Source organism: Pseudorca crassidens, chromosome 15, assembly GCF_039906515.1.
Source record: "Pseudorca crassidens isolate mPseCra1 chromosome 15, mPseCra1.hap1, whole genome shotgun sequence".
NCBI classification, from domain to species: Eukaryota; Metazoa; Chordata; class Mammalia; order Artiodactyla; family Delphinidae; genus Pseudorca; species Pseudorca crassidens.
In genome coordinates, this window is record NC_090310.1 from 35207411 (window position 1) to 35234888 (window position 27478).

At 58.2% G+C, this 27478-nt stretch overlaps 3 protein-coding genes across 15 annotated transcripts in view; 1 reads left to right on the forward strand and 2 right to left on the reverse strand.

Moving 5' to 3' along the window:
- ANKS3 (ankyrin repeat and sterile alpha motif domain containing 3) overlaps positions 1-12628 on the forward strand; it is a 30082-nt gene extending 17454 nt beyond the window's left edge. For 4 of the 8 annotated variants that reach the window (XM_067706753.1, XM_067706755.1, XM_067706758.1 and 1 more), the window contains 12 exons: positions 799-934; positions 4539-4697; positions 6428-6565; positions 7077-7186; positions 7462-7629; positions 9770-9894; positions 10358-10499; positions 10868-11040; positions 11349-11434; positions 11899-11982; positions 12088-12178; positions 12253-12628. In XM_067706753.1, the coding sequence (XP_067562854.1) occupies positions 799-934; positions 4539-4697; positions 6428-6565; positions 7077-7186; positions 7462-7629; positions 9770-9894; positions 10358-10499; positions 10868-11040; positions 11349-11434; positions 11899-11982; positions 12088-12167 (1401 nt within the window). In that variant the 3' untranslated portion in view covers positions 12168-12178; positions 12253-12628. Of the gene's footprint in view, positions 1-798; positions 935-4538; positions 4698-6427; positions 6566-7076; positions 7187-7461; positions 7630-9769; positions 9895-10357; positions 10500-10836; positions 11041-11178; positions 11435-11898; positions 11983-12087; positions 12179-12252 lie in introns of those variants that run through there. The other 4 variants (XM_067706751.1, XM_067706752.1, XM_067706754.1 and 1 more) reach the window with 3 other exon arrangements.
- A 220-nt stretch (positions 12629-12848) lies between these two features.
- NUDT16L1 (nudix hydrolase 16 like 1) lies at positions 12849-18127 on the reverse strand. 2 transcript variants are annotated; one of them, XM_067706779.1, is made up of 4 exons: positions 15379-18127; positions 15038-15298; positions 14075-14297; positions 12849-13138 (listed from the first exon to the last, which is right to left on the reverse strand). In XM_067706779.1, exons 1-3 carry the CDS (start codon positions 15529-15531, stop codon positions 14076-14078), a joined length of 636 nt encoding a protein of 211 aa, XP_067562880.1. In that variant the 5' UTR covers positions 15532-18127; the 3' UTR covers positions 12849-13138; position 14075. The 2 variants fall into 2 exon arrangements, with proteins under 2 accessions (XP_067562880.1, XP_067562879.1); XM_067706778.1 differs by having other exon boundaries at positions 12849-13143.
- A 147-nt stretch (positions 18128-18274) lies between these two features.
- Positions 18275-27478, reverse strand: part of MGRN1 (mahogunin ring finger 1) — a 57893-nt gene continuing 48689 nt past the window's right edge. For 3 of the 5 annotated variants that reach the window (XM_067706762.1, XM_067706760.1, XM_067706759.1), the window contains 5 exons: positions 25992-26218; positions 25331-25430; positions 24975-25020; positions 23507-23605; positions 18275-19853 (listed from right to left, as the gene is read on the reverse strand). In XM_067706762.1, the coding sequence (XP_067562863.1) occupies positions 19741-19853; positions 23507-23605; positions 24975-25020; positions 25331-25430; positions 25992-26218 (585 nt within the window). In that variant the 3' untranslated portion in view covers positions 18275-19740. Of the gene's footprint in view, positions 19854-21346; positions 21392-23506; positions 23606-24974; positions 25021-25330; positions 25431-25991; positions 26219-27478 lie in introns of all 5 variants that reach the window. The other 2 variants (XM_067706761.1, XM_067706763.1) reach the window with 1 other exon arrangement.

Sequence of the window (27478 nt, forward strand, 5' to 3'; positions counted from 1 at the left end):
GTTGTCTCTGGGTTTTTGTTATTGCAGATATGTGGTGTGGAAGTGGAACTGTTGTGTTGAAGACGATAAGTACTTTTTAGGGCTTTGGGTAAAAGTTACCGAATTCTGTTTCAGAAGGGTGGTGCTCCCAATCTGATTATGGTTTTTAAAGGCTGGCCCTCCAGTGAATCTGTTGTCTCCAGTTTTCTCTGTGTGAAGAGAGGTGCAGTGAGTGGGACACATGCTCCCCATTCAGTGTGTGTCTGCAGCGTCAGAGCCAGCCAGGTGCCTCCGACTCTTGTCACTACGAAGCGCCTTCCCGGGGCTGCCCTGGTGGCGCAGTGGTTAAGAATCTGCCTACCAATGCAGGGGAGATGGGTTAGAGCCCGGGTCTGGGAAGATCCCACATGCTGCGGAGCAACTAACCCCGTGCACCACAACTACTGAGCCGGCGCTCTAGAGCCCATGAGCCACAACTACTGAGCCCATGTGCCACAACTACTGAAGCCTGTGCACCTAGGGCCCATGCTCCACAGCAAGAGAAGCCACCTTAATGAGAGGCCTGCACACCGCAACAAAGAGTAGCCCCCACTCGCTGCAACTAAAAAGAAAGCCTGTTCAGCAACGATGACCCAACGCAGCCATAGATAGATAGATAGATGATAGATAGATAGATAGATAGATTGCCTTCCCCACTTTCTCGCAGGAAGCCTTGTCAGGAAGATGCCGGCGCCCTCCCTCTCCTCCAGGGTCTGCAGCCCCGAAGCGAGGCTGCTTTGTGGGCGAGGTTCCTAACTCTTCTTTCACAAACTTTCATAGGGAGTCAAAGTGGACACAAGAGACCACAGTGGAGCCACAGCCCGGATGCTGGCCAAGCAGTATGGACACATGAAGATTGTGGGGCTGATAGACGCTCACTTACCTTCTCTGCCTAAGAGCCTCTACCGGAGCCCAGGTACCTGCGTCTGCGGCCAGGCCTCTGCTGGCGTCCCCTCCTCCCCTTTGGCTCCTGGAGCCTGGCCAGGACCCGGGCTGAGGGGAGAGGGTGTAGAATGTAGGGTGGGACTGCCAGGCTGAGGATGGGAAGGACAGGGAGGAGGGCAGCTCACAGAGGGGATCGCTCTGGTTTTTGTTTCTTGACTTTGCTTGTGCTGTTTGTTGCCATGCAGATGTTTTAATTCTTTTTTTTTTTTTTTTTTTTTTTTTGCGGTACGCGGGCCTCTCACTGTTGTGGCCTCTCCCGTTGCGGAGCACAGGCTCCAGATGCGCAGGCTTAGCGACCATGGCTCACAGGCCCAGCCGCTCCGCGGCGTGTGAGATCTTCCCGGACTGGGGCACGAACCCGTGTCCCCTGCATCGGCAGGCAGACTCTCAACCACTGCACCACCAGGGAAGCCCCAGATGTTTAAATTTTATGTAGTCAAATTCATCCGTTTATTGCCTCTGGGTTCTAAGTCACAGAAAATCTTGCCCTATGCCCTGGTTGTACAACAAATTGCCCATGTTTTCCTCTAGTATGTGTATGGTTTCATTTCTCCATGTAGATCTCTGATCCATTCACAATGTATTTTCACGGATGGTTTTTTCCAAACAGCTGCCCCGTTGTCCTAGCATCATGTGTTTAGAAGTCTATTTTTGACCTAGTGATCTTTACCGTATATTCTGAATTTCTGTTTGCATTCAGGTCTGTTTCTGGACTGCCTGTTCTGTTCCACTGGACTCTGCACACACAGACCCACACTGTGTAAATGACAGAGGCTTTCTCTGACATGTTTTGCCACCTGGTGGGGCCGGCCCTCCTCGTGGCTTTCCTTCTCCAGTGTTTCCTGGCACTTGCTTTTCTGTGTGAACTTGAGCATCAACTTGTCTAGCTCCTTAAAAACAGCGTGCTGATATTTTTGTGACTGTGGCAAATGTACAAATGAACTGCTGTGTTGTTGAGTCGCCCTAGGACCAAGGGACGTCCTTTTGTTCAAGTGTACTTCCGTGTCTTGCAAGAGGGTTTTAAATTTTTCCTCAAATACATTTTGCATATACCTGAAGTTTATTCCTGAGGGTCTGATTTTTGTCATTGCTGTTGTAAACGCATTATCCCTCTTAATGCTGCCATCATAGCCTTGGACGGCTTGTTGTCTGTGCAGAGGAAGGCGACTGCTGTCTGTCCACAGTTCTACCGCCTCCTGCCTTATTGAATTCTTTCATTGTCTGAATTCGTTTTATTTATCTGTTCTCTAGGGTTTTCCAGGTACACTGCCATAAAACCTGCAAATAGAGACAGATTTACTACTTTTTTCCTGATTTTTGTACCTCAGATTTCTTTGCTTTCATCGCACTCACTAATCCCTCTAGTTCCCTGTTGAATGAGGTGAGGTAATGGGCATTCACTTTGGCCCTGATCTTAGCAGAAATGCCACGTTAAGTATGATGCTGGCTTGGGACTTCCCTGGCAGTCCAGTGGTTAAGACTCCACACTTCTACTGCAGGGGGCGCGGGTTCGATTCCTGTTTGGGGAACTAAGAATCCGCGTGCTATGTGGTGCGGCCAAAAAATAAAAAATATAAATGAAAATAAAGAATAAAAATAAATGTTTTGTTTTAAAAAAGTAAGATGCTGGCTTGCAGAGTAAAGTCTGCATATATGTTATCATGTTAAGAAAGTATTTGTCATTTCCTGTATTCTTGAATGTTTTTATAGGATAAGTGCTGAATTTTGTCAAAGGTGTTTTCAACATCTATGGAGATGATTGTGAATTTTCTCCTTAGATCTATTAACACAGTATATTATGTTAATGAATTTCTTAATAATGAACCAACTTTACATTCTTGGCATAAATCCCACTTGGTGTACTCTTTTCTTAATGTGGTTCTAGATTCTGTTTGCTAATGTTGATTAATTTTGTATGGATATTCATAAGTGATGTTGGTCTGTGATTTTCTTTTGTCTATCTTTATCAGTTATAGGTCTCAATATTATACTTCATAAAAAGAACTGGAAAGTTTCCCTTCTTTTCTGTGCTCTAGAACAATTTATGTAGCATTGGTCCCATGTGGTCTTTTTTTTTTTTTTTTTTGGTGGGGGTGCGTCGGGCCTTAGTTGCGTCACGTGGGATCTGTCATTGCAACACACGGGCTTCTCTCTAGTTGGGGTGCGTGGGCTCCAGGGCGTATAGGCTCTGTAGTTTGCAGCACGCAAGTGCGGGTTCAGTAGTTGAGGCGCATGGGCTTAGCTGCCCAGCAGCACATGGGATCTTAGTTCCCTGACCAGGGATCGAACCCGCATCCCCTGCATTGGAAGGCGGATTCTTTACCACTGGACCACCAGGGAAGCCCCCCATGTGGTCTTTGAAGGATTCCCTGTGAAACCATCTGCGCCTGGTCTTTACCCACGTCTCTCTTCTGTGTGGTGTGTTTCCTAGACCCACTAGTCTCTGTGCAGATTCTTGGGGTGAGTTCTGAGTCTCTGCTGGAGCGGGTGCTCGCCTCCTCCCGGGCATCAGGGATGCTGGCGTCTGTGGGGCTCCCTGCCACCTGGGCCATGTTGGGGTGTGGGGTTCGTGTGGTTCTGTCTGTTCTGCCAACTGTACGGGATCAAGGGGCCACGTCAGGAGGTTCAGATTTGTGGAGCCACCTTTTCCTTGGTTCCCCTGCCTGAACAGTTATTTTTTATGACTCCTTCAGCTTCTGCTTGGATAGACCCCAGTCTCCTCCTGGCGGCATGGATCCTGGAGTGTGAGGGAGGGGTCCACTTGGCGTCACTGGCCTGGGCTTGGAAACTGGGCCAGTGACTCTTGCTTTGGGGCAGTGGCTGGGCTGGGCCTTCAGTTCATGTCTGAGTGAGCCTCTCCCTTCTTGGCCTCAGGACTGCTTTGTAACAGACACCATCACACAGGGGATACAGTGGTAATGAGGGGCTTCTCTGCATGTCTTCACCCCAGTTCACCAACTCCAAAGTGAGATCTTACCCAATGGGTGCCTTCTACAAATAAACCCCTGAATTTTGTCTTCTAGGTGTAATGAAATATGGAAAACAATGAAAAGCTATAAAATGCTGACAGCTGTGGGCACACTGAGCTCTTCAGCTCAGACGGGTCGTAAAACAGCACACAGAGCTGTCATGTGGCACTTGTTTCCTAAGAGATTGTTCAGGTTGAGAATATAAAATGGCTTAAGAAGTTGTGACTGCCGCTGCCATATGTTTATGAAGAGATGGATCTTACTTGTCACCTCAGCTTAGAACAGAATGTATTTCTAACTGTTAACATACTTTCATGTTGTAAAAAATTCTGGAAACTCAGCGAGAGGGATGAGTTGGATCTGCTCACCATACTTAGCAGCTTTACTCCTCCCCCCCCCGCCCCCTGCCCCATGTCCCTGTGGCCCATCTGAGCAGTGGACCCGCCCATTGTGGCATTTCTTACAGGTGACATCCTGGGAACACTTTTCTTAATTTAGGAAAAGGAAAAAAGCAATTACGATGATTTTTATTTCAGTTCATTATAAGGATTAGTAAATTAGTCCATCACTGAACATACTGTCTAAATTTTGGTGTTTGACCCACAGAAAAATACGAAGATCTGAGCTCTTCAGATGAATCCTGCCCTGTCCCTCAGAGACAGAGGCCCTGTCGGAAGAAGGGCCTCAGCATCCACGAGGGGCCGCGAGCCTTGGCCAGGCTCACAGCTATTGGACTCGGAGGCAGGATACAGCAGCCTTGCTATGGTTAGTGCCCCATGATCCCGGTGGCTTTGACACCATAGTCTAGGATTCTGTCTGAGAGAACGAGCAACTCTCAGGCTCCTGACGTGGGGGCCGCCTGGGCTGCCGGGTGGGAGCAGCAGCTCAAGGACTCAGAATCCATCACAGGGATGGAGACACATTAGTCAGTGTCTCGCTCTTGGGTTTTGGTTCGTCCTTTCTGTTGGTTAAAACTACAAATAGAACATTCTCTCCTGTAGGAGAGAGATAACTGAGCTTGGATCCATTCCTCACGTGGGTGGGTCAGCCCAGCAGGGAGAACGTGACCGTTGAGTCCCCTTCCTGTCTCTGCCGCATCCCCTGGGGAGGACTCTGCCCTCGCACTCTTTTCTCAGGGTGTGGATTTGAGAACTGCCCACCAGACACCTGGTAGGCCAGAACCCTAGACCCTGAGTTTCCAGATGGCCTGAGTTTTTGTCAGACCGTCAGCTCCTGAGTGTTGAGTGCAGTGCTTTTGGGGAGCACAGGCGCTGAGTGCTTGGGGCGAGTTGGGCTTGACGCTGTCTCTCGTGCTGGCCTGAGTGACCAGACTCCAGTGTGGGTCTCACCCATCAGTGGCCAGGCCGCTGGTCTAGCGAGCAGCCCTCAGAACCCCCTCCCAGCCAGGAGACCATGTGAGGACTTGATTCCCTTCTCAGACCCTTGGAAGGGGTCCTGGCACTGGTTGGTAACCAGGCCTGCCTCCTCCCAGCATCCAGGGGGCTGACTGGTGAGCTGGTGCTGAAGGTGAGGACACGGGCGTCCGGTCTGGCAGCTGGGAGCTCGGGGCTCTGGGATGAGTAGCAGAGTCTGTTCCTTTGGAGAAGCCCAGGCCACCTGTCCTGCCTGAGCTGTGGCCGGGGCATAGGAAGGAGTGTTCACCAGCCTCTCAGCTCCGGCCTTTCAGGAGATTCTGTTTTTCTTCTTACACTGTGTGAAAGTTTAATTTTCTGTAAGTGCATATATGCTCTTTGCCAAAAGTTAAAAAACATTTTTGAATGATAAATAGCATGTGCTGATGTAAAAAATCTCTAACTTCAGAAAGGTATAAAGAAGAAAATAAGTTACCTGTGGTCCCACCAGCCAGGCTCTTTCATGCAAATACACGTACTTTCTGTGGGGCAGAGGCAGGGGCAAAGGCGGAATTAAACACTGGTTTGTGTTCCGCCTCTTCTTGTTTTCTCGCAGGCAGACATTCAGAGGTTATATAATTCACTGTCGCTGCCGTTAATGTTTAGCCAGGGCCTCTTACCTTCCTGTTCAGCTGGATCTTCTTGACTGGGGTTGACTGGCCCCTGTGCTGGAAAGTCGCAGGGGCCATGCAGGCCGGTGTGTGTATGAGAGTAGATGTTTCCAGCTGCGGGAACACCTTGTAGTATAGTTTTCCTTTGGCTCAGGAATTTGTAAATACAGCTTACTGTCTCCTACTTTGTCCTCTTGGCAAAGCAACAGCGTGGCGTGATAGAGAGGCCGCCACTGCCAGGCCTGGCTCCACGTGCACCCGCTGCTGGGCACAAGCCGGTCACTAACCCCTTGGAGCCTGTTTCCTCATTTGCGGACGGCACAGCTCTGTCCAGGTTACCGTGGCGAGTAGAGAATGCTGTCCTGGGGCTCCCCTCGCCGAGATCCCTCTGAGGTGGTGGTTGTGTGTGGAAGGAAGAACTCGTCCTTCCTTATGCATGCGTGTGGATTTACATGCCCTATTCTGTCCACAGAACAGGTGCCTCCACGGGGCTACGTCACCTTCAACAGCAGCGATGAGAACCCCCTGGAAGAGGGGGGCCTCTGCTACAGGGACGTCACCTCCCCCATCAATGAGCGGGATGTGGAGAGCAGCAGCAGCAGCAGCCGGGGTACGCACACCCCCCCGCCACCAGTCCAGCTGGGCCGTGGCCCTGTGATGGGTCCATCCGGCAGAGGAGAGGGTGAAGGTTAGAGAAGGTTCTGGCTGTTGTGAGGAGAGTCATAATCTGGCGTGGGGACAGGTGAGGAGACTTCTCACCCAGGGTCTCTGAGCAAGATCTGGGAGTCAGTCCAGACAGACAGGCTTAGTCTCTTGACTGGTAAGTCCTTAGGAAATGTCTTCGTATGTTATGTGCATCGTCCATTCCACAGCTGTTTACCGAGTGTCCTGTGTGCCAAGCACTGGCTAGATGCTTGCATTTATCGGTGAACAGAGCAGACAAACCCTGCCGAGCCTAGAGAGGAAGGGCCTGGCCTGGCAATCGGCGTGAAGCAGAAGCAAACAGTGAACGATTGGAGGGGCCGGGGAGCGCTGTGGCTGAAGCCGCTCGGGGACAGGGCTCTGGGGAGTCGCCATGGGCGAGGCCTGTGGTCAGGCGTCCTCGTCTTCGCCATTGTCAGAAGAGCACGCCTTCTGTGCCCACCTCGGGGCCGCGCGGAGCAGCAGCAGCAGTGAGGGCCTGGCCCGGGCCCCGGAACTCAGCAGCGAGGCCTCCCTGGAGAGCAACGAGGTGACCCTCCCCCCCTCCTCCCCCTCCCCCGGCGTCGTGGGGGCTGCCTAGCAGTTCACTTGAGGTGAGCGTGTCCATGCAGTGCCACGGGGGCCGCCACCGGGGAGGCCTCTGGCAGGCGGGGGAGTTACGGGAAGTTTCAGACCTTCCCCACCGTGAGGGGAGCGTGCAGAGGAAGCCGCATACACTGGCGGTGGGGCAGGGAGCAGAGCTTGGATGCAGCATGTCAGCTGCCAGCCCCCGCAGTTGCTTTAAACACACACCTCTCACCACAGGATTCGGATCATGCGCGGAAAAGCTCGGTTCGCAAACTAACTAAAAGCTACGTGAAGACCAAGAATCGTTACAGCAGCAGCGACAGCCAGTGGCCTCCTGGCACCGGGACTTCCTGTGCCCCAAGATCGATCCCCCAGCCTGACAGGTCCCCCTACTCAGGACCCCAGGTAAGACCGTGGGGCTTCTTGTGATTTGTGAGGCAGTTATTTGTACTTCCCATGGGGCTGGCACTGTTGAGAGAAAAGAGTGGGGTGGTTTTCTCCACACGACCTAGAAAGCTGCTCGGGCTGAGAGGATTCCTAATGGTGAGAGGAGCCAGTTGCCGGGCTTCTGTTCATTCCTTTCCATGGAGGGATCCGTCTCTCCCCCTGGTTTCCATGCTCAGCTCAGCCTCCCTGAGCCTGGGGAGGAGAAACACAGGACCAGCATCACAGAACTGCTTTCAGGTGACAGTGACAAGCTGCATGGGAAGCAGAGGCAAAGTGGCACTTAGTCGGGACTTAATGAGAACTTAATTGCTGCCTTTCTCATCGTGGCTGCTCTGATTGGGCAGTTTGTCCAGGATTACAGGTACAACAGCAGCGCCACTGCCTAGTGTGTTCTCCCACCCTCTGCGGGCATAAGTGGTACAGAGGTGGAAGAGAGGTCAGCATTTGCCATTTATTAAAGTCACAGCTCTGCTCTTCACTAAAAGCCTGTGATTTTGCTGGTTTCTCCTCGCAGCCCCTCTGGCGAGCTTTCTCCAGCGCCTGTGTTCCCAGGCTCGGTGAGCAGCTGACCTCTCCATACCTTAAACACATGCCGATTGGAGCCTTTAAATCAGCTTCTTTAAATATGTTCCAAGATTTGGTGTATGTGCTTGGCAGAGGAGCCGGTGGGGCGAAGCTACCTGCTTCTGGGTCGGGGTTTCCTACGTAGCAGAGCAGCTCCGTCACTGCCATCTCCTGAAAGTCAGCCCTTGACACAGGGTTTGTAAAACAGAAACAAAGAAAGGAATAAAATATGTTCCAAGAGCTAAAGGAAACCATGTCTAAATACAGAATATCAATAAAGTGATAGAAATAAAAATGAACCAAATAGAAATTCTGGAACTGAAAGTACAATAACTGAGATGAAAATTTTACTAGAGGGGCTCAACAGCAGGTTTGAGCACACAGAAGAGAGAACCAGAAGACTTAACATAGATCACTTGAGGTTATCCAATCCGATAAAGAAGAATGAGGAAAAATGAACAGAAACCTGTGAGACACCAGCAAGTGTAACAGCGTGCACGTAATGGTGTTCCTGGGGAGGAGGGAGGGAAAAGTAGAAAAAATGTTTTAAAATAGCCAAATCTTATCAGGGGAAATGAAAAGACTGCTGTCCACTGCACAGTCTGTGGGGCCAAGGCAGAAGAAATCCTGGAGAAACATCTAAAGGTGCGAGAATGCAAGTTAAGAAAAAATAATCAGATACTGGAAATTTTGATTTGGGGATCCAAGAACACGTCGATCTGGGGATCAAACTACCAGGCATTGGTACCTACAGCCTGGACCTCTACGTGGTGCTGGGGAGGCCAGGTTTCAGCATCGCAGGCAAGAAGTGCAGGGCAGGCTGCATTGTGACCAAACACAGAATTAGCGAAGAGGAGGCCCGGCACTGGTCCCATGGGATCATCCTTCCTGGCAAATAAATTCCCATTTCTATCCAAAAGGCCAAAAAAAAAGTTTTCAGTGAAAAAAAAAAAAAAGCCAAATCTTCTCAGATTTGATCAAAAAATGAATCTGCACATCCAAGAAGCTGAATGAGCTCTAAGTTTGTTAAATTCAGAGCCACACCTGGACACATCACAATCAGAGTGTCACTAAACAAAGAATCTGGGAGCAAGAGACAAGTGACTCAGCACGTACAACGGGATCTCCAGACAATTAACAGCGTATTTCTCATCAGAAACCACAGGGACCAGAAGACATGGACGACATGCTAACCAACAGTGCAGCGTCCAGCAAAGACTGTCCCCCAGAGTGAAGGAAAAATGAAGAGTCCCGGGTCAGCAGAGACCGAGAGGAGCTGCTGCCGCAGACCTGCCACAGGGTGTGCTTGCTGCTGCAGTGAAGACACTGGTCCAGAGACGCCCTGCCTGCCCTGCCTGAGGACACACAGGGGGCAGCCCAGGCTCTCTGCCGAACTTGGGAGTCAGCAGAGCTCAGGACAGGCCAGGTGCTCAGCAGGAGAAAGGCAGCTCTGTGTGCAGCACAGGCCTTTTCCTGCCCCCACGTCTTCGTGGCCTGCCTGTCTTCTGACCTGCCCTGGCTCCTCACCCTCTAGGACCTCGCCACACTGCTGGAGCAGATTGGCTGCCTCAAATACCTGCAGGTGTTTGAGGAGCAGGACGTGGACCTCCGCATCTTTTTGACCCTCACTGAGAGCGACCTGAAGGAAATCGGCATCACGTGAGTCCCAAGGCCTCTGGCTACGATGCCCAGGAACCAGCTGAGGTGCAGCTCCCAGCATTTGGGTGGAGACCCTTCCTGTCCAGTGGCCAGCTTTCTCCCTGCTGTCAGCTGTCCACTTCTGCAGCTGCTCCCAGCTCAGGTGCAGGCAGCCTGGGTCCCGAGGCCCCGAGCTGGCCCAGCAGACACTGCTGTGCTCAGGGCACCCTGACATTTTCCACTGTCCACCTTTGAGAGCATCCCCAGCAGCCCCAGCTCCCTGTCTAGTGAAAGCAGCAGCCAGGCAGGGTGGGAAGGTCACGACTCCTTACGATGCTTTCTGTCTTCTGTCCCAGGATCCTGGGGGCTACTCTCCCCCTTCAAAGCTGGGATCTTTCTAGCAGACAGTCTTGGTAGAAGGACGGCCCACGGAACCTCCACATAGAGCAGGTGCTGATCCGTGTCCTCTCACTCCCTGCTGTAGGTTGTTTGGGCCCAAGAGAAAGATGACCTCTGCCATCGCCCGCTGGCACAGCAGCGCCCGCCCCCCCAGTGATGCCTTGGAGCTGGCCTACGCCGACCGGCTTGAAGCCGAGATGCAGGAGCTTGCCATCCAGCTGCACAAAGTAAGTAGAGAGCTGGGGCAGGGGACGTGCAGAGGACACAGAGTGGAGACAGATGCCCAGAATCAGCGGAGAGCAACAGCCAGGGCGGGTGACAGGACAGCGAGGCCAGGAAGCATCATGGCTTGGATGCAGTGGGGCGCACAGGTGGGCACAGGAGGGAGAAAGGGTGTCAGCAGCGCACACCACAGGGCTTGCAGGAAGGGGCCCAGGCCGGGGGGGGCTCCAAGGTGGAGACAGGTCCCCCCAGGCCAGGAGAGGAGGAGGCAGTCTGACGGCGGAGATGGAACCTGGGGTGGGGGAACCCTGCCCGAGTGGTCATTCCCCACCCCCGAACCAGCCTGCTGCACCTGCTGCCTCTCCCGCTGCAGCGCTGTGAGGAGGTGGAGGCCATGCGGGGCCTGGTGTCACAGGAACAGGAGCTGCGGGCCGTGGTGGAAAGCTGCCTCCTGGAACAGGACGGCGCCCGCAAGGACGTCCATGCACAGTTGCAGGAGACCTGGGCCCTGGCCCGGGACGCTGCGCTTGTCCTGGACCAGCTGCAGTAAGTGGGTGTCCGAGCTGCCCCCGGGCCAGGGCCAGGCCAAGTCAGTTTCCTCCAGATTCTTCCAAGAATGGGTTGTTTTCAGGGCCTCCTGGAGTCACCGCCACCCCAGTTTCATCTGGCTGTCCCTCCTTGCAGGGCAGACCAGGCAGCAGAGGGGCCCCGTGTGGGTCTTTTCTCTGCCCGGGCTGCACAGGCACAGGCTGGCAGGGCGCACAGGGCAGAGCCCCGCCTCACACTCTGGGAGAAGGGTGTCTGCGATCGCCTGGCCTCTCCCCTCACCAGCGATTGGTTCTCGTGTCCGGCAGAGCCTGTCAAGCTGAGCTGTCCGCCCGAGTGCAGCAGGATGAATCCCCGCTCGAGGCCATGCTGGGCCCAGGCCTCCCCACAGCTGGTAAGGAGAGCAGTGTCCTGGACCCAGAACAGGTAGACAGAGGGCAGGGACACCTCCCCAGGCTGGGTTTTACCACTTGTCTCAGTGCAGTTATCACACTGACACCACCCCACCCCAGATCCTCTCACGTGCCCAAGCCCATGTCCTCACTGTCCCTCCAGGTGGCCTTTGGGCCATGGCTGCCTCCACTGTCCAAGACCTCAAGTGACTTCTACAGCCCCTGGCTGGGCCCCCCCAGGGCATAGCCCAGTAGGCAGGGGCCCTCACACACATTCCTGGGGCTGAGCCCTGACCGGCGTCAGCGCTTTGCTCCACAAGTGGGAGGAGAACACTCTGATATAATGAGGGGGACGTATGGCACCAAAGGTTGGGGGAGGGGGCGTCCCTTGGTCGCAGTGGCTCAGGATGGAAAGGCAGGGCCCGTGAGCACAGACCCCAGGCCTACTCAGCTCTCTGCCCTGCAGACTCCAAAGGCTGGCAGGCCGCCTTGCAGGCCCTGAGCCTCCCTCAGCTGTCGGGAGCCCTGGAGGATCGAGTCCGGGAGATGGGTGAGTCCAGGGGGCCGGACAGCCCACCAGCCCTCAAGGTCATCCATTCCTGTGTCCTCGAGCCCTCCAGACTGCGAAGCAGTAACTGTCTGCCCCCGTTCTCAGGGCGAGTGCTGTGCTTAGTGACCCAGAGCCTGGAGAAGCTGCAAGTGCTGAACGGGAAGGAGAACTGGCGGGAGCCTTAGCCAGGGGGACGGTGAGTGTCTGTCCGTCCAGGACCTCGGCCCCAAGAGCAGGGCAGCTGTGCAGCCGAGCGAGCGCCCCCCTCAGTCTTCCCTTTCCCTTCTCAGAATCTGACGTGGGGTGACTGATCCACCCTGAAGCTGTGTGCCCAGAGGACAGGAGGCCAGCGAGCGGGCAGCTGCAGTGGCCAGGGCCAGAGGATCGGGCCCCAGGAGCAGCTGGCAGACAGGACGGGGCTGTGGCCGGTGCGAGGGCAGCAAGGCCCGCACTGAGGCAAGACGAGGGTCTGTTATCCAGACCGGGAGTGGGGCCCAGAGCAGGCAGGGCCTTGGGGAGAGCGTGTCCCCACACACCACAGGTGCCACACTGAGGTTCGCCCAGACAGGTGAGGACTGGGGCGGGGTGCCTGGGCAGCATATGTCATGTCATTTGCTGGAAAATAAAATTTAAGATTGGCTGGTGAGGGGTTCAGTTCTGGTCCCACGGCCTGAGGTACTGGCTGATAAACCACAGTAAGAGGAAAGCTGTACCAGGGCCCTCGCCCAGAGCACCATGCTCAGGGCAGGACCAACTGGGTGATCCCTGCTGCCCCATCCCTCTGTTGCCTGTAGCTAGGGCCACCTTTGCATCAGAACCCCCATGATTCTACAAAGCTACCTGGAGAGCGAAGCAGGCCCCAGAAATAAGAGAGGAGCAAGTACAGGTGTTTTATTTACAGAGCAGAGTGTCCTTGCCCACATGTGCCAGCCACTTCGTCGAGGCTCTAAGATGGGACACCCAGGCTGGGCCGGGAGCATTGCTTTCCTTACCAGGCCAGCGCTGTGGAAACTGTGAGCTTCACTGAGGAGTCTTTCCAGACGTAGGGCCATAGGAGACCGCCAGTGGTGACCTTCCTGTCCTGTGGTGGCTCTCCTGTTGTCACTGTGCACGCTTGGCCAGTGCTGCCAGACTGCTTCCTGGAGGTGCCTGCAGGCTGTGCTGGGAACAGAGAGGGGAGGCTCTCAAAGGAAGCAGCAGTGGGCTCAGCCCAGGTGCCACCAGAGCCACCAGGATCAGGGAGAGGCATCACACTGTCAGTCTCAGTGAAGAAACCACCAGACCAGGCCCATGGCCCAGAAGAGTCCATGGCTGGCAGTGCCACAGTCAACACGGGGAGGTGGCTGGCACCCCCACCTGGGAGGGGAGGCCTGCATCAGCTCCACCTGAATGGTACCCAGAGCCCCGCTCTTATGCCCGGCCCCTGCCCTCAGGTCCCTGGGTGGCGGGGAAGGGGACACCCTCGTGCATCCACCCCTAGGCCTGTAGCCAGGACTGAAGAACACACAGAACAGCGGAGGCACAACTTTACTGTCCTTTCTCCAGCAGCTCCCTGTACACCTGGGCCCCACAGCCCTGACTGTTCGCAGGGACAGGGCCCAAGACAGAGCAGGTAAAGCTCTTTGAAAACTCACCACAAATAAAGCTAACAACCAAAATTAACAACATAACCTCCTATCCTGGGCTGGCGTTTCTCCAGACCCTGGGGCTGGCTCGGGGCAGGACGCAGGATGGAGTCAACCCAAAGTTGGCCTCCACAAGAACAAAACTGCCACGAGAACAAAGCAACTTCTCCAGGGTCCAAGTGCATGTGCACTTATCCACTGAAGCCATCAGGAAACACCTGGGGCTCCACCAGCCCACGACACGCACGCAGAGAGCTCGTTTTAGAGTGGGTGCACCCAGGCCACCACCCAGTAACTGCTCTGGGCAGTGGAGAAGAGGAGGTGCCCACTCCCCAACACAGTCGGAATGGGTCAAGCACAGAACATGCTAGAAGACACACTCCCACAATGAGGCTGGAGGGCCCAGCCTCAGCCCACGGGTACAGAGCGCCAGGGGGAGGGCGACAGACACAAGGCACAGAAGCAACCTCAGGAGGAAGATGGGAGCAGCTTCTCTAGGGCCTTCTTCTGCTTTTCTGTGGCCGCAGCCAAAGCTTCAGCCAGCTTTTCCTCGGGCATCATGTTGAGCACCTTGAGAGCAAAGAGGAGCTGGTACTTGGCTGTGCTGATGAAAGCGTTGCTCAGGAAGTTGGGAAAGCCACCGACTCGGTCCTTCTGGGTGTACAGTGGGACGCGCACGAGCCCCAGCACCTGCATGGAGAGGAGACCAGGATTGGGACCAGGCCCCCACACGGATGGCATGGCCTTGGCAGGAGGGGCTTGTGAGCAGCTAGGCCACGGGAAGGACAGCCAGGTTGCCAAGGACATAATGGGAGACCCAGGTAGGGTTGGGTGAGGTAGAAGCCAGCCAGCTCCCTTGGTGCGGTGCAGCCCCTCTCTTCCCCAAGCAAGTTTCAAGGCCATCCCCATGCACATCCCACTCTCAAGTCCCAGCCCTCAACCACTAGCAGGAAGCCCCACAGTCCACACCCCCATGCTCCCTCTTTCACCTGGTGAATCCCAAACACCCCAAGTGCCACTCCCAGTCTTCCAGACTATAAAACCCAGAAGTAGAGCCTTCATCCCTCACACCATGAGATCCCGGCCCATGAACCCAGACCTACAAGATCCCCTTTTTACTCTGCAGTTTCACACCTCCCGGAGCAGGCACCGCCCCTTCCCATCCTCCCACCGATCCCACTCCCCACTCCCAGGATTGGCAATGGCAGGCAGCAAGGCAGATGGAACACAGCCCCGAGGGAGCCCCAGCCCCGGCCCCCCTCCCACCCTACCCGACCCCTGGTCCCTCTCCCCACCCCGAAGCTGGAGACAGCGACACCCTCCCAAACTGTCCAGGGGACCCTCAGGGGGACGTGTTACCCATCGGTGCCTTCCGCGGGGCCAGAGCCAAACCCCGGGGCGGGGGGCGGGGCCCGAGCAGCGGCCCCCACCTCCAGGCCGTGATCCCGCGAGTGCACCGCGCTGATCTCCACAGCATGCAGCTGCTCCAGCGTCAGCTGCCGCGCGTACAGGTGCGCCACGACGCGGTGCGGGCCCTCGGTCAGGTGCGAGCTCAAGTAGTCGGCCTCCGTGAGGCGCAGGCAGCCCAGGCCCAGGCCCAGCACCCGATTCAGTCCGTCCTCCAGCGACCAGAAGCGCCGGTCCACGAAGCCCCCGGGGAAGCCCAGCAGTCCGTCGAAGCGCATCTGCATCTGCAAGGGAGCGCCGGGTCACGGGCGCAGGTCCGAGTGGCGTCCCGTACCCGCCCGCCCGCGTCCTCCCGCGTCCTCACCAGCACCGAGAAGCGCATGGGGATGCGGCCGAAGAGTTGCCCGGGGTTTGCGGCGTACAGCATGGCGTGGCACGAGTGGCTCCAGCCCGGCCCCAGACGCATCGCCTCCACCCGGCTGATCTGCTTCAGCTCCGGAACCGCCGCCGCCGACATCTTGGCACTACCCACCGCGACCCGTGCACCGCCCTTACGTGCATGCGCGGGCCCGCCCCCGCCGCGCCCGAGCAATCCGCGGACAGCCGCGCCCCTGGGCCCCGCCCCTCCGCCAATCGCTGACGCGCACCAGGGCAGAGCCCGTCACGGCTCTCCGACGCTACGTTGCGGGGCGGAAGGGGCGGGCACAAAGGGAATGGCTGCGGGCGCCCCAGCCGTCACCCAATAGCCGCGCACCCCGAGCGGGCCCCGCCCACGGCCCTCGAAAACCACAGAGCCCAGGATGCAACGCGACAGCCGAGCTCGCAGGAGTGGGGCGTGGACTTCGGGTCCTCGGGCGCGCGGCGCTTGCGGGGTGGGGGCGGTGCTTGCGGAGTCAGGGTTCAGACTACCCGCCCCGAAGAGGGCAGGAGAAGCCCCAGCGATCTCTTTGCCCTCGGCCCTCCCCCAGCGCCTGCCTGGGAGCACCGCCCCGCGGGCTTCCCACCGCCAGCTCCAGGTCTGGCCGGCTCCAGCTTCTGGACGCGAGGGCGCCTCCTGCTTCCCCCAAGGGGCTCAGCTGAGCCCTGGGATCAGAGGACACAACCCTCCCCTGCACGCACGCCAGCCCCATCGTTCTGCAGCCGGCTAAGCACTGGAATCCAAGGTCACTGCTGGTCTGCCTGACTAGAAGAGCAGGAAAGCAGAGTCTGGCAAAGCTCCAACTGCCCTCACAGTACAAGTCCACACCCAGCACTGAACTGGGTGCATGGTGAGGAGTTCTGGGGCTCCCTAAGCCCAGCCTGCTGGGGCAGAAGTGATTTAAATCCCGGGGCAGGGAGCTTCCCAGCCCAGCGCACCAAGTACCCTGCCTGTCAGACACCATAGCCAGGTACTGTTGGAGGAAATGAGGTCTCCCCCACTTTATTCCGAGGAGAAACCTGGGGCTTAGATGAATGGGACTTGCCTGAGGGCACCCAGCAGTTTGTGAGAGCCAGGATCCCACCCAAGATTCCCACTGTCTCCTACCCAGTGTACACAACAGAAAACCGTGAAGCTTCAGCAAAAGGGGGCCCGAGTTACTTACCAGCTGTCTGTACTGGAGAAGGAAGTTGCTAGGGCTCGGAAGCGTCAGAAACAGCCATCAGAGGGACAGTAGCGGGGCTCCCCTGGATCCTATGGTGCCACTCGCTCCACCAGCTGGCCCAAGCTCCATTTTTCTCCCACCGTGGACATGGATTTGCTGAGGGAAGGCACCACAGCCTGTGCTCACAGGATGGGTGCCATGGCACAGCCTCAGGAAAGCCATGCAGCCGAGGGCAAGTTCTGTGCCCTGACCGGGGCTGAGAAGGAGAGGGGCAGAGGGCAGGCGAGGGTTGGCAGGATTCGCCAGAAACTCATTCACGTTGGGTCCTCGGTGGTGTTCTGTCAGACGTGGGGAGTAAGGACCCAAAGAGAGAGGCTCTCCCCTACCATGGCCCTCTGCCAGGGGTCAGGGCTCAGGTGGGGCAGCCACAGCTGGCAAGGGGAAGCCAGATTCCAGGGCAGGTAACCGTGTCTGAAGGGGAGAGATTATCAAGGGGAAGGGCCAATTCAGGGAGGACCCCACCTCCAGGCCGCAGACATTAAGAAAGGAGGTGGGTTGGTTTGGGGGCAGTGTGGAGGGAGATCCAGTGCAGCCCATGCAAGAACCCATGTGACACTGAGCGCCCTTCTACCACACTGGGACCATGCCAGACCCAGGCACAACTGAGGTGGCAAGCCTTCCTTGGGGCAGGGACAGGCTGCCTGAGTCAGAGGGGACCAGAGGAGGCTACTTGGAACTGTGTCCACAGAGGAGCCAGGGCCCTGCTGGTGGGTGGTGGTTCAGGCAGTGCTGCAGTGGGTGTTCTGGAGCCCCAGCCTTTCCCTACGGGGAGGCTGCTCGCTGGGCAGGAGAGCGCAGACCAAGCAGAGGGCCCTGGCTGGGCTCCAGCATCCTGGCAGCCAAACCTGCCCCTCCAATCCATTCCCCACATGACAGCTGGAGAAAGTTGCTCCCTTGCTTAGAAGCCTCTGGCTAAAACTACCCCACAAGGTGTCTGCACCCCACACCCCCAACTCTGATGCTTCAGCCACTTGCTGGACACACTTGGTCCACTCCTGCCTCTGGGCCTTTGCACTTGCTGGGCCGCCTGCCTGGGGTGCGATTCTGCGGAGAGCTCCTTGGCAGCATTCAAGGCTCAGCTGAAATATCTCCTCAGAGAAGCCCTCCCCAGCCACAGGTTAAATCAACTCCATCTCGTGACCCGCTGACTCTCTTCCTAACAGTAACCAGACCTGGGAAAACTTGGCTTACTTGCGTGGTGTCTCACTGACTAGAACACAGGCTCCAGGGGCCTTGCCCATTTTGACTTCTGGCAGAGCAGGCACTCAGTTCACGGCGGTGGGATGAATCAACTCGCTGAAGCAACCTGCACACCTGGAGGCTTTGGGCTCTGCCACCTGCTCAGGAGGCAGAGCCAAGTCCCAAGGGTCCCTCCTTTGCTCCAACCCAACAATCAGCACGATATGACCAAAAGAGTAATAACAGCAGTCCTCACGCCCTCCTGGAAGTTGTAGTTCGCGGACATCTTATACATGAGGGAACAGAGGCTGCAGCCACAAGTTGGCACCTGCACTGCTGTGAGGGCGTCAGAGCTGCCACCAGCTACTCAGCTGTCCTGCCTCCCAAGAAACAGCCTCAGTCCTAAGGTGCTGTGCACGGAGGAAGGAGCGGGTGGGATATTGCTGCATGATTTTATTACTATAAATAGACAGTAAAAACGAACAAAAACTAGCCAATCAGAGTACATCAAATGGTAGCACACGCAAGTACAAGACAGGCCAGTCTGCACCCTGTCCTTCAGAGTTACTGGCACAATATCGATGGCGAGAGGCCGGGGTGCTGGCCGTGAGAGGAGAGGGCTGAGGAGAGGGACACGGCCGCCCTGCCTGTGTGTGTGTGCGTGTGTGTGTGTGTGTGCATCGGCATGCGTGCACCCATGAACACATGGTGGGTAGGAGGGGAGGGGAGGCAGGGAGCCAAGGGGCCAGGGCAGGCTGCCCCAAGCGTGGCCTCTGTTCACAGGCTCAACCGGAGGGAAAAGGAGTCATCCGCACCCGACTGCCCCACTCAACAGAGCCTCAGGCTGTGCAGCCGGCCGCCCCAGAACCGTCCTTCCCAGGGCAGCTCCTCAGGAAGCGGGACGCTCTCCCGCTTGCAAGGAAAGTAAGTGTCTGCACCCGGGAGCTGCAGACCCACCCACTGGACTCAAGGTCCTGCTGGGGAAGCTCTCACCCGGGGGCACCAAGGCCAAGCGTCCCCTCTGCCTTTCTGTTACCCAGAAAGTTTATCTTTAAAAAAAGACGAGGTCACCTCATATGGGACCCTCATCCCCTGGCAGGTTCCACCACAGGAGTCCCAGACAGAACAAATCAAAGAGAAACGCTAAGTGGCATCTACATGGTGAAGAGGGAGCGGAGAAGCCACTCAGGCCCTCCCGGGGCGGGTGGGCAGCAGCGCCACCGGCCAAGTGGAGCCCCCCACCCGGAGGGTCTGATGACATGGGCTAGGCTGCCTCCGAGAAGGTGTGGGGCTCAGAGAAGGGCCCCTGGACACAACCGCTGTTAATGGCCAGACCCAGACCTGGCCTGACTGCCTAGCCGCCCGGGGGGGGGGGGCGGGGGGCAAACTGTGGGAGGTGGTCCCACAGGGCCGCGTAGGGGGGGAAGGGTACACGCACATGGGGAGGGGACAGGCACTGTTTCCTTCATTGACTGACACTCGGACCCCACTTCCTTTCCTCCCACAAGGCCCCCGTGACGTTTCCTGTGAAGACTGCACTCTGTTGAGTTCTCAGGCATTGACGGGCCCCCTACAGACTTGGGGGCTGGGTGAGGCCCATCCAGGCTGCACCTGGGTGATCAGCCCATAGGACGACTGGGAGGAACCCCAGAGCTCAGCGCCCAGGACAGAAAGCCGCCATCCTTCATCCTGTACCATTTATAAATACATCGACCGTAGAAAAAGGGGGTTGTCAGAGAGGAAGGTCAACTGTGCTCTTCAATCAAGGGTCACATGGCCCCTCGGAGCCAGTGACCACACAGGGCGTGCAGACTGGAGAGGCCAGGGGTCACGCTGGAGTCCGGGCAGCCCCTCGACCAAGTCTAGGGAGCTGAGGGCTCCATGCTGCCAGCCTGGCCACGCTCTCAGAGTGGGGTCAGCTCAGCGGCCCCAGGGTCAGGACTGGGGCCACCAAGTGGAGGCCGGGGGGGCCCGGTGGTGTGGAGGCTGCGGGGCGTCTCCATGGAGGTGGACCATCCTGCAGGCAGGAAACAGGGAGGAGGGTCACGTTCGGCTGAGCTGCCCCGCCTCACCGCTCCCTTCGCCCACCAGGCTCTGGGTCCCCACCAGCTGCCCCGCTGTGTGTCTGCGGCAGAGCACACAGAGGGCCCGGTGACTCCAGCCCCCGCCCTGGAACAGAAGGCAATGGGGCACCTTGGCTGCCAGCTCCCAGGTGCCCCGCCTGTGCCTGCTCCGTGCTTCCTGGGCTCTGACAGGCCACTGAATTTGGCTGGAACTCGGTCACCCCCGGTGGAGGGGTGCCTAGAGCAGCCCCAGGAGCCCCTGTCTGCCCTCCTTGGAGGCTGTTCCCGCCATCCCCACATGGCGCCTCCAGGATGCCGTGAGGGGCTCCGTCCCTAGCTCAGGCCACCCCCAGGCGCTGGTGCAGGGGGAGCTGCACACCTCTCAGGGCCGTGCCCATCCGCACAAGGAGCCCCGGGGTGGATTCAATGGCAAACCCAGAAGCCCCCTGCGACAGACTTCGGGGACTCGGTGAAGGACAGTTTTCTTAGGAGCCGTGGCTTCACGTGGGAAGCCAGCTCTGCCACACAGCACACAGGACAAATACAATTCCTAGCAGCCGGGTCTGACCCGTTTCCTACTTCCGGAAGTTTTACCTAAGTGGCAACACTCAACATCTCCCACGGATGAGAATAAAGGTGTCAGGTCCTATTTCAGCAGAGAGTAAGATTCATCACAAGGAATCATCAAGGAAGATGAGAAAGGACTGTGGGGGAAGGCAGTGGGTGGATGGACCCCGCAGCCTGGGTCCAAGACGGCTGACCGGGAGGAGGGCTGCGTCCCACAAGGCCGACACAGCACGCGGTGCGACCCCACCCACACTCGTCTGGAAACCCTGGGACACCGAAGGAGCCAGGTTCTCTATCTCCAGACTTGCTGGTGAGGCTGCTGTCACCTGAGGGAGGGGCAGGGGCCGCAGCGCGTCCCTTCCCAGTGGTGCTCGCAGAACTGTCTTCTGTAAAACGTCTGTTTGGGTCGCCCAGGGAGAGGGCACCTCCCTGTTAGGTGGGGAGACCACTTCACGCAGCCGCCTCACAGACTGACATCAGGGCATGTTGGTGTTCCGGAAGGTTCCAGAGGTGGGTGGGGGAACAGGCTAGTTGTCAGCGATGGGAGGGTCTCAGCTAGGGCTGAGTCACTGATCCCAGGACCCTCAAGGCTGCAAGAGCCTGACTGGGCTGCCTGGTCCAGATGGGAAATCCTCTGGTTCCAAAAGCCAGCATCAGACCCCACACGACCACCTCTCAGGGGCACCTCTGCTTTGGTGTTTGGAGCGCTCTGGATTCTGAATCCAGGGCCCCGGAGAAGACACGGCTGTGGAAGGAGCCCGGAAAATGGGAAGGAACCCCCAGCGGGAGCAGGAGAGGGAGGGTGGCTGGGGCCCTCTCTCCAGCACCCTGCCAAGGCCGCCCGCAGAGCCCCCGCCCCGCGTGCGAAGGCGTCACGTACCAGCTTACTTCTCTAAACCACCGGAGCAGGAGCCGGGCCCCAGGGCTGCGCAGAGGAGGAGAGAGACGGAAGCTCGGTTAGCAAAGCGCTCAGAGGGACCGGCACGTTCCAGGGCAGAGGCACTGGCTTTAGGACAAGGTGCCAGGGTGGGGGTGGGATATGATGGAAATAAATGCCACACAAACCGATGTGCTGACACAAAAGAGACACGTGCTGAAAACGCTACCTGAGAAACAGCTCTGGGCCCAGTGCTAATGAAGAGGAACCCAGCCCAGGGAAGGATGCAGGTAGCTGGGGCAGGGCTGGAGGCTGGGCGCAGTGGAGCCCAGGAAGGGCCCCCACCCTGCAGGGCTGCTGGGATGCCGGACATCTAGGATTTCTCCATTTTATGGATTTGCCCCCATCTCCTTTCTTCCTATCTACGGGATACACTAAGATTCACTGAATCACGCTCCAGCCAGCCAGAGAACGCGGTGCTGTTAAAAAGAATGGAGATCCCTGTGTGTGTGCATTCTTAAACACACACACTGATGTGGAAGATGTGTAGGGTCTCTGCTAAGCAAAAAAGCCTGGAGAAAACAGAGGAAGAGGCGTGGGAATGGACGACTCAGAGGTGTGTGTGTCCACGAGGACCCCTGCCTGCCCCCCAGGTACAAGCAGCCATGCTTGTGAGGAGGGGGTACAGGACACCCACGTGCAGCCTCCTCTCTGCTCTGGCATCGAGAACCAGCCCCACCCTACTGTCCAGTCAGGCCCCACAGCCAGCTTTTTGGCCTCTGTGGCCTCTCCTCTACCACCTCCAAAGCCGACTGCCTCCACCCCCAGTGTGGACCTAAAGAAGGCCCGAGACATGCACTGGGGGATCCAGAGAGCCAGAGGTCCTGCTCTCCCCCGTGGGCTGGGCCAGCCGGCTGTGGCCTGTCCTGAGCTCCTGGACACTCCGTGGGGCACTCGAGGTGTGGGAAGTGAGGGGTGGCACTGCAGAGGCTGCGTGCACTCAGGGTGCCCTCACCCACACCCAGGGGCTGCCTGCAGGGTCAGGACTCACTCAGGGCTCTAGGAAGCTGAGTCCCTCTCCTGACCGCCTCTCAGCCCCCGACCAGGTTTTCATCCTCATGATATACTAAGTCCTCTGGAATCCTGTGTTAATCTAAGGTCCCAGACACAGCTTTCACCCAGGGGTTCCTTTGGGTAGGCCCGTGTGTGTCAACGAACCAACTAGTGCCCTCCTTCCTCACACCTGGGGACCCACTGTCCTCTAACCACACCCTCTGTCTGCACAGGCCGCTGCTCGTCCAGAAGCCCAGGAACAAGAGGCCCTTCCAGACCAAAGCACATCACAGTTCCCCCAATGCCCAGGCCAGGGGACCAGGCAGTGGTGGCTCCCGAGACAGGTAGGGGCGAGGAGAAGGGGCTTCCCAGCCACGAGGAAGCAGCCAGGCTCTGAGGGCAACGTGGTTTTTTATCTTGATTCCTGAAACCTCAGGTGGTGTCCCAGCAGGCCTGGGCACAAGCGTCTGAGAGACCCCAACTCCCGTCCCGTCTTTGGAGCCCAGGACTTGAACCTGAGGATCTTGACCCAGAGGAGCAGCGAGCAGAGCTAAGGCCACAGGGCCCTAGGTGGGGGCCTGGGAAGGGGTGCGAGGAGACGCAAGACCCCTTCCTGCTGCCCTTGGGCCTCGCTGGCACCTAGTGCCCCAGCCTGTGTCCCTTGCCCTGGCCTGGATGTGCTGCTTCACCCGGGCCCAGGGAGACTGTGAGCCCCAGGCCAGTGGTGGAGCCTGTTGGCCCTCGCCAGGCCTGCAGCCAGCGGGGAGGTTTCCGTCTTCAGCTGCCTGGGCAGAGGCCCGGCTGCTGGGGCACCCAGCACAGCCCAGGGATGAAGGAAGACAGCAGCGGCAGTGGGACCAGATTTGCCTGCCTGGACTTAAACAAGAAGCCTTTTCTGCCTTCCTGAGGCTGAGCTGGCTCCGGGATGAAAAGGAGCCTCAGGCACAGGCTCTGCCCCAAAGAACCAGGGGCTGCAGGGTGACTGTGTAATCCGGGCCTGGCCGTGCTTTGGGGGTCAATGGAAGGAGCGTGCGCTCAGAGCCAGGGATGGGGAAGTGGGCTTCCCCCAGGCCTGGCAGGCTCCCAGCGCCACCGGCCGAGTGCCGTTACCTGGCAGGTAGATGTCTGCAGCTGCACTGGGCTGGCCTCGGCTGCAGGGCTCGGGGCTGCCGTCCTGCAGGACGTTCTCGATAGACGGCACTCGGCTCCCTGCAGAGGAAGGGGCAGGTTCGGGACCGGCAGGCAGGAGTCTGGGACCCCAGACCCCACCCTGGGGCCCAGACCCCACCCTTGACTCCCCCTCTGCTCTCCCAGGACCCAGAGGTAGACGTCTGTTTTCTTTCTCTTTCCTTTTCTCCTACCCACCAGCGTGGGGCTTTATTTTGTTTTTATTATAAAAACATCACATAGCCACATTTAAAAGACAACATGGAATAGTAATAGATCTGACTGTCTCCTATCTTCCTGGACAGGCAGGTGGGTGCTCAGCCCTCTGACCCCCAGGCCCGCAGCAGGGAGCTCACATGTCGGGGAACAGGGGGGTGTCCTCTCTCTCACACATCAGTTCTCAGCCCGGGACCTGCACTGTGCTTGTGGGGGCATCCCCTCAGGCAGAAGAGGGACCTGGATCCTGTGACAGGGCCTCCGGAGGGCCCCCAGTCCTGGCACATGCTATGTGCAGGTGGGAAGGAGCCACAGCCATGGAAGGTAGGGAAGCTTAGGCCTGAGAGGCAGAGGGACCTGGCCCTGCACGCCGGGTGGGAAGTGACAACACCATGCTCCTGGGGGACACCTTAACCCTGGCACCATTCCCAGGCCCAAGGCCCTGCCCAGCGGCCTGCAGGCAGACATGGGTCACCCAGCGCAGCACTGGCCAGGGGCCACCCAGCAGGGAGGGGGTCACAGTGCCAGGGTGGCTGCAGGTTGCTCTGGGGGCCTTGACCACACTTTGGCTACCCCCTGGCTCTGTCATTCTCAACTAAAGGGCCTTGGGCCTCCCCCGACACCAACCCTGAGCCTCAGTCTCCTCATCTGTCTGACGCGGGGAGGAAAGACCAGGCCTGCAGAGGAACAGCGTCTTCCCACCTCCTGTCACCTCCCCACTCACAGCCAGTGCCGGCAGCGGCGGCTGGGACTGGACCCCAGGGGGCTGCCAAGTGCTAAACCTCTGCTCAGGAGGGACACCAGGCCCCTTACACAGGGAACACGCCGGGGAGGGGCCTGGCTGAGCTGCGCACCCACCGGCCATCGGCTACCCCAGGCCTGGGCAAGGCCCAGAGACCCCGGTGGGACCCTGCCCTGGAGGGAGGGGCACAGCCCAAGCCCAGGAGCATGGAGCACCGACCATGGGCAGAATGATCCAGGCGGGAAGAAAAAGGGCTGCTACCACTAAATGGACGGATAAGGAGGGAAAACCAGGAGCGGCCCAGGGCTGTCCTCCATGAGACCGTGTAAGAACCAAAGTGTGTGGTCCCAGGAGGGCAACTAACACAGCTTGGAGGAACCTCCGGAAGAGACTTGGAGGCCCCGCTTCCTGCCGGGCAGGGAGCACCAGGGCCTCAGGGAGGAGAGGGCTCACCTTGCTTTAGTGATGAAGTCTCGTCAACCTCCTCCGTTATGAAGCTCTAGGAAACAAAGGAAAAACATGCCTGGACCCTGGTGCTGACAGCTGGGCACCAGGCTGCAGGTGGCCGGGGAGGACACAGGGTGAGTCGGGTCCAGGACAGGCGGCGCCTTTGGGTGTGTCACACACAGCTCCTCCTACGGCCCTCGCTGGACTCCACCCAACAGCACCCACCCGACAGATGAGGAAACGGAGGCTGGGGGAAGTCACAGCAGCCAAGGTCAACGAGTGAGCGCGAGGGAGTGGTGGAGCGTGGGGATGGAAGGACAAATGGCAATGGCATGCCTGAGGAGGGCGGGCAGGGGCCTCACCTCTGGGGAGCTGCTCAGCGCCACCCCTGCCCCGCTCGGCGGGGGCGGGGCCTCCGAGTCATCCTCTTCATGGATGGGGGACGATGGGGACCGCAGGGTGCTGGGGACAGAGTGGGCGGAGGACAGAGGATGAGCAACGCCAACCCCACCCAAGCCAACGCCCCAGCTGGGCCAGCAAACGTGCGCTAGGCCTGGGGAGTAGGTGGCCCTCCACCTGCAGCCTGCACACGGCACTGTTTGCGGGGGAGAGGGGAACCGCGATGGTATAGGCTTGCGGGGAGGGCTGAGCAACAGCAGGAGAGACCCATGTGTCCTGCTGTATCTTTGGAGTTGTTTTGTCACACGTATAAGGCGCACGGGCTGTGGGAGTTTTATAGAACCTGTGCCTTCTTTATACTTTTCTAGAAAACCAACACACGTCTGAGCAAAGACTAAACACAGCAGGGCTGCTCGCTGGCACCTCCAAGTGTCCAAAGGACCAGGACTGACCCTTGCCCAGCCCCTGGGCATGTGGCCCTCGAAAGTCCCTTACATCAGTGATGATGATCCTGTAATCGCCAAGCAAGGCCAGGGCTGGCTCGTGGGGCACAAACAAGGTGGATGAGGTGCACCTGGAGGGTCCCGCACACCTTCCCCAGGGGGCTGCCGGCGGTGGTCTCACCTGTCGGGGGATTTGCTCCTCAGCTTGCCCTTCTGGAGGCTGCTTTCCATGATCCGATCGATCCCAGCAAGTGGACAACTCGCTTGGGACAGGCCGTCTGAGACGCCTGAATAGGTGATCTCTTCATAAAGGGGGGCCGAGGGGATGGCTGGGGAGGCAGCCCGAAGGCCGTTGAGCGCCTCGAGCAGGGAGATGGGCTCGTAGCCAGGCGGGATGCTGTCGGAGCTCTGCAGGGACAGGAGCAGGTGAGGGACGGGCCGGCCAGGCACCCTGCCCACTGCCCATGGCCACAGAGCCCCAGACGCCGGCCTGGCGCCCCAGGGATGGTCTGCTCCCCAGAACCTGCTCTCTGACCATCTCCTGTCCACTCCACCTTCCAGAGACTCATATCCCCCTCCCTCAGAGGGGCGCCAAGAACTCCAGAGCAGCATCGGACACCCAAGTGGCCCACTCGGTGCCCAGGACGGAGGAAGAGAGGGCCTTGGCCAGCCCCTACCTGGCTTTCTGCTCCTGCCTGGTGGGCGCAGAGAGTGAGAGAGGTGTTAGTGAGAGGAGGGGGCAGGGGCAGGGGCAGGAGGGGAGCAAAGCCATGGCAGAGGCGGGAGAAGCCGGTGGGAGTGTGTGGCCTAGGCCAGGAGGACCTGCCCGACACGGGGGCCCAGCCTAGAGATCCTCCTTGGGCCGGACAAGCAACTGCAGGGCTGATATGGGCTCCGGGGAGCCTAACAGGCATCTCCTCAGGACCAGTCTCACCCTCTCTGGGAGTAGATCCAATCAATAGGCTGAGTCTTGCTTTAGGGTTAAAGGCAAAGGGAGATGTTAGGCCTCCCAAGCCGGGGGGTTGGGCAGCCGCCTGCCCTCACTCTCGTGAACAAGGTGAAGGGCAACGCTCTCTACATGGGACTCCTGCCTGCCCGGCTGACCTGTGAGAAGGAAGGGAGCTGCCCTTCAGGGAGGTGACAGAGTGACCCTAGGGACCAGGGGGAGGCAGAGGAGCCAGGTGGTGCTCTCTGTCCTCAGCAAGCACCTCCTGGGTTCCCTGGGACCACGGTGTCTGCATTTGTCCCAAGCCACCCCTTGCCCCTCGAAACAGGGAGAAAACCTCTCTGTCTAGGCTGACCCTCAGTGACCCCAACCCTCTACCATTTTCCAAAGGGGCCCGGGGCTCAGCGGAGGCCCCAGGCAGAGGCCCGGCCCAGCCGCCACATGCTGTCTGCTCCCTGAGATGCAGGAAAAACGTGAGAAATACAAGTGTTGGCCTGCAGAGCAGGGATGCAGGGTGAGCAAGCACGAGGGACGTTTGCAACAAGAGCGGCAGCCTTAGTTCCGCCTCCGTCATTCCACTGCCAGCAAGAAAAAAAAGGGAAACAGGGCATCAGGAGACCACGGGCAGAAGCAGAGCTGGCGAGAAGGGGTGCCCGGGGCTTTCTGCCGACAGACCTTGAGCTTTGCTTGTTCCACAAAACTCCCTTCCTGGGCAGGGACGC

Bases quoted from the DNA above. Each gene is read 5' to 3' on its own strand.
- NUDT16L1 (XM_067706779.1), bottom strand. From the start codon at position 15,531: ATGTCGGCGGCGGCGGTTCCGGAGCTGAAGCAGATCAGCCGGGTGGAG. The intron at 15,299-15,378 runs GTGAGGACGCGG...GCTCCCTTGCAG, and splicing joins CCATGCGCTTCTCGGTGCTG to ATGCAGATGCGCTTCGACGG. The intron at 14,298-15,037 runs GTGGGGGCCGCT...CTCTCCATGCAG, and splicing joins CGCGGGATCACGGCCTGGAG to GTGCTGGGGCTCGTGCGCGT.